The sequence below is a fragment of the Panthera pardus genome, unplaced genomic scaffold (genome assembly GCF_024362965.1).
Source record: "Panthera pardus isolate Hobbes unplaced genomic scaffold, ASM2436296v1 HiC_scaffold_10, whole genome shotgun sequence".
In the NCBI taxonomy this organism is placed as follows: Eukaryota; Metazoa; Chordata; class Mammalia; order Carnivora; family Felidae; genus Panthera; species Panthera pardus.
Window position 1 is genome coordinate 28,411,204 of NW_026526655.1, and position 7,991 is coordinate 28,419,194.

At 47.0% G+C, this 7,991-nt stretch overlaps 1 protein-coding gene across 5 annotated transcripts in view; it reads left to right on the forward strand.

The window, feature by feature from the left end:
• The window catches only part of PLEKHM3 (pleckstrin homology domain containing M3), a 196,900-nt gene extending 189,561 nt beyond the window's left edge, over nucleotides 1–7,339 (forward strand). For 4 of the 5 annotated variants that reach the window (XM_019446210.2, XM_019446208.2, XM_019446211.2 and 1 more), the window contains one exon: nucleotides 976–7,339. In XM_019446210.2, the coding sequence (XP_019301755.2) occupies nucleotides 976–1,153 (178 nt within the window). In that variant the 3' untranslated portion in view covers nucleotides 1,154–7,339. The remainder of the gene's footprint in view (nucleotides 1–975) is intronic. The other variant, XM_019446216.2, reaches the window with a different exon arrangement.
• Nucleotides 7,340–7,991: the final 652 nt, after the last annotated feature.

The following is a 7,991-nucleotide window of genomic DNA, read 5'->3' on the forward strand; positions in this document are numbered from 1 at the left end:
GTGCTGGGCCCCGCATGGACTGTTGCTGGTTGGACAGAACCACTCGGGCCCGATGCCCTGGGCTCCTGAGATGAGGGAGCCGTTGCTTGTCAGGGCTGTGTGGAAGGGTGGGCGCTGAATCCACACTGGCAAGCCACCTCCTGGAGCAGCTACAGTTGTGCTTGACAGTTACTCATTATTAAAGACTTTGCAGGAAAAACAAGTCATTTGGACTCCTGTGCAGGCTTCCACTAAGCCAAACAACAAACTAGTCATCCACCTGGAATGCCTCCCCTCTATAAATTACAATATCTGCATGTTGCCTTTAAAAAATACCCTCTTCTCCACTCTCTCGTGCTTTACTGTCCCCACTTGTGTTATAAAGATGGGCTTACAAAGGTGGGGGTGGGTCCCTGATTTTTAAAAAACTCAGAAGGACGGACAATAGACCAAAGGATATCATTCAGAAAAGTGTCGTTTGACCTTTCCAGACTGTCGGATGAAGGCAGGGAGTCAAGGAGAACCACGCAGCCCACGTTAGCAGAAGTGGACAGCACCGTTTTCACGGCTAAAACGCCGGGGCCGTCACTGGTATTCAGAGCACAGCATTCTCGTTCTCTGTCACTTCACCCCAGAGTTACTACCCACACTGCTGGCCCAGGGATAGGAAACTAACACACAGAGCTTCTAGAACTCTGTCCACTGTCACCACGATCACACAGTTGCTAGTTGACTGCTGACCCCCCTCCGCTGTGAGCCATAAGCCTCGCCCCAGCTAGTTCTAATCAGAAAAAAAAAAATTCTTTTTTCAAGGGAAATTCAACCTTGAGCATCTTGGAAAAGGGAAGAGCCCATTTCTGTGAGTCATCTCTCTCCCCGGTGGCGGGGCTAACCCGGAGTGAATGTACTCTGAGCTGCACAGAGGACTGGACTTCAGCTATTTGTGTCTTTCTCATCTCAGCCTGGTTCATCATCTCCCACGTTCGGCTTTTGCAGGTGTGAAAGCTGTGGAGCCGTTTTCCATTCTGAATGCAAAGAAAAGTCCGTCCCCTGCCCGAGGTGCGTCCGCCGAGAGCTGCAGAAGAAGCAGAAGTCTTTCTGGCGGAGGCTGAACGTGGACGAGAGCCTGGAGGAGGCCTGCAACATGTTTGAGCTGTCCTACCAGAACACCTGACTCAGCAGGGGCCCGAGGACAGGGACTGACCTCTCACCGATCCATCAGCCCGGCGGCCTCCTGACCAGCCAGTTAGGTCCCTTTGGAGGAAGAGTATGTCTCATCTTCAGCTAGATATAGATATATATTTACATACATATACACACATACCTAGACGTCCCGTATGTATGTTCTGTGTAAATCGCCGTCCAAAAGGTCCATGAAGCCTCTGTGGCTCAAAGAAAATACCAGTAGCTGAATTACACTTAGCCATGAATTTCAGCAGCTTGCTCCCAAGCAAAACCCTGGTTCTCACCCGATGCTTTCTATAGTCCAGATTTTTTTTTTCTTGTTTTGTTTTGTTTTGTCGTTTGGCTCTCGGGGGCCATCTTGTTATGCGGGACACAGGAGGAAGCATTTCCTACAGAAGCACAGAACTTCGGGTTGCGTTTGTGTTATTTATTTTGAGCCTTCACAGAAGATGTGGTGACCGAGGCAAGCCCTCGCCATCGCCCGTGTCACAAGAAAATCTTCAGAACACGGGGATAGATGACTCCGGGTCACCTCAGTTTCTGCCGTGCAGGTGGGGATCACCTCAGCTGAGCCGAGTGGCCCAGAAATGAGGAGTGTGAGCTCCCTCTGACAGAAAGCACGCACCCCTACTTTATGAGGAGAGCTCCTTCTGGTTTTGAAGTTAATCTCAGGGGTTTTTTTCCTGAGGAAAAAAGAAAAGAGACCTCTGCGACCAATAGCTGCTTGTTGTCGGTCTGTTTGCTGGTTCGAAGCCCAGCGCCACCTAAGGGTGTGACGCCCCAGCTTATTTGGTTGAAAACAGCTTTCTGAAGGGCAGTTTTCCCAGGGTTTCGTGGGGAATATTTATGATTTTTTTTTAATGGTGCGGGCCTGAGGAAATTTCCTACGATTGTGGTCAAACACATCGGTGTCTAGACTGTGGATATTGTACGTACATTCTGTGAGGTGGCGTTCAGTTTCTTTTCACAGAATCTTAGGTAGGCACGTCCTTCCTATTTATTTGAAATGCTTTATTTGTCATTGTTCTCCATTGCACTTTCACTTTGGCCTGTCAGTTTAACCACATCTGCTTTCACACTTTTCAAATTGTTTACAAAATCAAAGTAACATGGGACTTCAAAACACCAACCGTAGACTATTAAGAAAACACCAAACTTATGAATACAATTAATGAACTAAATGTAATAGTATTGTTTAAATAGATACACACACACACACACACACACACACACACACACATAATTGCCACCTTGAAACAAAAACGCTAAAATCATATCCTAGGAATAGGAAATGTAATGAATCGCTTCACCACTTAGCAGAGCCGTGGCCCCCACCGCCATGCCATGTGGGAGCCAGTAGAATAGTCGTGACCAAAATGTCAGGTAGGCCGGCACTGGAAATCATGGCTCCATTCTTTCCACCATAATCTTCCCAGAGCAGAAAGATACACTGATAATGAAGCAATTTTCAACAGGCCGTAGGAGACGATTCTGTATGTTTCCCCTGAGCAGATGCCTCCAAGGCCCTTATAGTTGGGTAGTTTCACCGCTGTTGGGATCTGGAGAATCAGTGGCTCACAAAGTATAGGATACATTTCACCCCATTACTGCTTCGCCCCCACACCTTGCTCCCTCCAGATCCTAACTCTTGATACCTCTGTCCATGTAGAGGCGTGACATTCCAGACTGACTTTTGTGCAGACTGCTGGATGCAAACATTTCATCTCTCAACCCATGCCAGTTCCTTTGGCCCCGGACCATACATTTCAACTTAATAGCTTGCCACCACACATGCATGTATTTTCTGACTGCAACAGCTGTAACCAAGGGCATAAAAACTTGTTAAAAGGCCAAGACCCCATTCACGAGACACCTTACGGTGCCTTTTACTCTTAGAAAAAACAGGTTGACTTTCCCCCGCCCCAACTCCAGTTATAGAGAACATTGCACACAAAAGATAAAGGGTGGAAAATCTCAAACAAGCACTTGGCAAACAGGCAAACAAATTTGATCCTCTCCTCCTTTTTCTTCCCCTTCGTGAAATACAGTATTTATATTTTCCAGCCTCAGAGAAGATAGCAGAACATGATCTTTCACAAGAGAATTATAGACCTGCTTATTATAAAACAGATGTGCTCCGATGGCAAAGTGCCTTTTCCCCTCCGCCCCCAGCTCCCCATCGCCGTAGTTTGCTTCTGCCTTCGCTATAATTAATGTATCTGTGATCCCGCCTGTCAGCGAGGCCATCCCCAGCACAGTGCGTTGGGAGACCTGAAGTGCAGGCCCCCTTGCCCCCTCCAGCATGTTTGCTCTCTGTACAGAATTTCCTGTCCCACCTCACAGGCACCTAGCGTCAGACCTGCTGAGAGGGAGAGATTCTGGACCCCTGTTCTAAAGGCCTTTGTTTTCACGGGTGCCCATTTAGAGGTCCTTGCTAAATACTGGCATTCCCTGGTTACTCCAAAGGAGACCTTTCCACCCACATCATTTTCTGCTTATTTTCAAAAGGGGAGAGAAAAAACCAAACCGTAGATGTGCTGGGTCCTTCGGCTACCCAGAAGCGGAACAGCATCCCAGCTGCTTGTTTTCTCTCCTTTTCTGTGTCCCTGACGGCCTGGTCGGTGCTGCCTGCCAGTCTACACAGCAGTCCACCACCACCACCAAAATCTGATAGGACAGAATGGAGCCAGCTTAGGAATTGGGTCTGTCATGAAAGTTCAAAATTGCTGTTTTCCAGCCCAGAAACGCCTTAGAGCATATGAACGCCCTTACTGTTTTCAACCCAAACAAATGACTCGGTACACTGTTAGGTAATTGTTCCACTGCTCAGGAACTGTTGAAACAAAAGCAGATCTGTGGATTACCACCTCCTTCAGAACCAAGCTAATACCTGCTTTCCCTCCTGTTCCCGTTCTCATCCCATATTAAATATCTCACACATAAAACACACGAGAAAGCGGCCAATTAATCTCCTAGAGCCGGCGGCTGACTCCAGGGAAACTCTTTTCACTTGAAAGGCCCATTCCCTGGTGTATCACTTGAGGAAATCCCTCCTAACAGTGCCAGAAACTCATGTGTGAGACAGTCCAACCCTGGTAAAATGTTGGCATCTAATCCTGCAGTAGAGAAGCCAGTTCCCAAAATAGAGCCCAGTTGTACCGCTGCAGGAAGGCCACAAAGTACTTTAAAAGCAGTCAACTGGAATCGAGTCGTGTTCTTTCCAGGGCTGATTTTCCCCAAAGTTGAAAGCCTCTTTATATGAAAACCATGTAAAGTCTCATCATCCCCCTTCGCCCCACTGCCTTTTCAGGGTACTTGTGTTCCAGCCATTTTCATATACGTAGTAATAAAACGTGATATTTTTAGGAGCTTTAATACTTGATTAGCTGAGAGGGTAATCGCTTTTCGATTCTACTAGACTAGGCCTCCACCAAAAAAACAAAAACAAAACAACAAAAAAAGGGAATATGATTAGTGTTTGGGATTTGTGGTTTCCAGCTAACTCAGTGGTACTTCGGACTCCTGCAAAGGGACAGTGCCATGATCTCCTTCGGGCTGCAGTGAGAACCTCGGTGTTTACATCACTCGAGCAGCCCTACGCAGCCTTTGCTTAAACTAAGCGAGTCCACTTGGATGAGATCTGACCTCTGGTTTTGTCTCTGCGTGTGTAGACACTGCATACTGACACTGGACAGTTTCTTCCTGTGCCTCCTTGAAAAGGCTTGGCTTCCAGACCTGTGGGTTTGTTCTCTATCTACTGGCCAAAAAAACGGCATGTGTAAATTACCGTATCAGGGTAGGACCAGATGCCACACCGAACACTTCTGCAAAAAAAGGCATTACCTGAGGAAGCCAAGATATATTTTGTTCCTAATTTAGGGTAAAGCCAATGCTGCTGTTCGTAAGTTTGGGCAGAATTCTTCATCTCCACTGCTCTGCTGCACTTTATTGAAATAACTGGATTAGGAAGTAACTCTTCAACTCTTGATTCTAACACTGTCTAGAGTCAATTCAGAAGTTATTTTATTTTATTTTTTACTTCTCCCACTAAAGAGAGATGCATACAGTTTTCCCCCTTATTTTTTGAATTTTCTGTCTCAATACTTTTCTTAACTCTTAAAATAATGTCATAAAGTTAGAGAATTGGGGGCAGAACTGACAGAAATGAACACTCTCTCCTTGGCATGAATTGAGTCTGTAGAGGTACTGTCTTCCTTCCCTTGGTTCTTGTTAGCAACTGAGCATTGCTGTATTGTGTACTGTGGCCCATTCTCCTGACCCCGAGTCTAGTAGAACCCACTGCTCTAGGTTGAGCCCAGGACGGGTGATAAGCCCTGCTCAGTTAATTTAAGCAGACAAGTGTTGATTTCTATCATGGGGGCAGTTAAGTCCTAGCGCCCAGCACTTCCTGATGGTAGACAATTCTAATTTCATTGTATTCAGACCCTCTGACTTGAGGGGTTCTCTTTAGTATGTCTTCATGGATGCATGCCAAGGTAAAGTCTCAGTCACTGTTGAACTCTAGGTAAAAGTCGAAAGCGTGGAACGTCCTCCTCGGCACCCCCGTAGTTGTCAGGGGCTTTATTTCACATGGGTTCCTGACGATCGTGTGATGTGGCACGCTCCTCATCAAGTGGCCTTCGATGTGGTGGAAGCCAGGGTTAAGCACAAGGGAAGGGACAACTGCTGTTGGGGTTCGGTTCCTCCCTGGAAAGAGAAGCCATCTTGTCAGAAAGGCGTGACACGAAGCCACAGTGGTTGCCTAGGGGAGAAGACTCAGGCACATAAAGCAGCTCGTAGCATGGTGGAGACTCCTTTCTCCCGGCCGTAGTGCTGCAGACCAGCCTCTCTCCCCAGCCCTCGATCTTCCTCGCCCCAGTCCTGAGCCGGGGCCAGCGTCAGGCCTCATGGCTGTAACCCGGCCGGCAGACCACTGGAGCGGGTGCTCCTTCTCCATGCTGGTCTTGCCATCCGCCTTTCCCGGCAGGAGTGCCTTACAGCACTGCCTAGTGCTTCTGTCTCCTCTGTGGACCCACCTGAAGCCTGCAGGGCCCTGCACCTCAATCTGGATCACTTTGCTTCCTCTCTGCCGGCCACTCCATTTTACAAACGTGCTGGCGACCTGCATATTCCACACGCATGTCAGACCTTTCACCTTTGTTTAACCTGGTGCCTTCACCTCACGAGCAAAGGATTCCTGTCGGGAAGACATCGTTAACGCAGAAGGGTAGAAACATGGGCTTCTTAGCTCCGTCAACACTTTTACCATGAAATACAAAAGACACGACTGCATCATGGTTGAACTTCGTTTTATGCTGGTTCGGGTTTTGGGTTTTGGTTTTTGATCACTCTTGTTATTTGTTTCTTTGCTTGCTTTCATTAACCAAACTCAGGGGAATGTCACCATGTCACCAAGGCCAATGAGGAGAGATTATCCAGACTTGAATCTGTAGAGTCGGTGAGCTTAGCCTTCTTCAGGCTAAAAAAAGTATACAAAAACAATTTTCTTTTCGTTTACCGTATAAAGGTTTTCCTTTTTGCGTCACCACCTGTTTCCCAGGTAGGAGTGGGAAGTCTCTTGAACACATTGTGATGAAAATGTTTCCGTGTGGCACGGGCAGTCCACTGAGTCCAATTCGGCTTTTGCTGCTGGAGGCCTAGGTTCTGATTTTGGTCACCTACCAGAATCTTCTTTTGAATAGACAGAAGCCCACCGAAGAAGATTGGGGGGGTGGGGGGGGGGGGATCTTCTTTAGTGAATAGTAAAAGGAGGGAAAATGCTTCGTTTGCAAACGAAGAGCATGGAACATGGCGGTCGGTGCACAAGACTTCCACTCGACTTGTTCTCCTGCTCCTGGGTCAGATCCGTGTCGTCCTCCCTTCTTTCCACTCATGCATGACAGAACCCACTAAAATTCTGGGCTTGGGCAATTATATCACCCTGTGTTGAACTATTTGAAATAACAAATGTGCTATACATGCTATTTCTGTTTTCTGAAGTTTGTTGCCTTTCGTTGGGGCATAACTTATCCATATTTTTGTTTATATCATTTTTAAATATCAGTAACCATAATAATATAAAGCAAAGCTGTATTGTTGACAAGAGCCCTAGTTTTTATGGTCATCTGTCGTATAATTTAAGTGCACCAGTTCCTAATGTACAAAGTCATCTCTCTCTCAATAAACGATTCAGAAAATACTTTCTGTTCTCATAACAACTTCATTAAAACACTGTTTTCACAGGGGTGGTGAAAACCCGAGATGAGCTCTGGATGTTAACTCAAAGTCAAGATATGAGATTTATTGAAAATGGGCTACTAGACTTTAAAATCTCTCTTAATATTAATCTTACAGGGGTTTTTTCCCCCCTAAATTCATCGACTCACAATACTCTCACAGCCCTTCCTATGCCTGTGAAAAATAAGAGTGTAACTTTATAAAAATGCAGATGTAGTTTTTTCTGGGCCTTGTGTGTCAAGGTGGCATGGTTTCTTTCAGGTCTGAGAGAAACCCGCCACAGCTCATGCGTGGAATGTCTTCCCACCGTAGCTCCTCCCCAAGCCTTCTTGTCCTGGTTCATCTTGCCGCCGTGCTCCCCAAATTAGATGGACAAGTGACAGGCAGTAGGCCACCAGGCAAGGACACTCGTCTTCCCGAAGACCGTATTTAGGGGGCAAAGAGTGAAAAGTAGAGTAGGTGCTTACGTGAGAGACAGCAGCCCTCTGGTTGGTGAGAGCCGGGCAGGCACGTCTGTACTACGTGGCCGGGGCCGGCCCTGGCTTCTCTGCCACCGAGACCACGGGTACAACAGTTCTCCACCAGGAAAC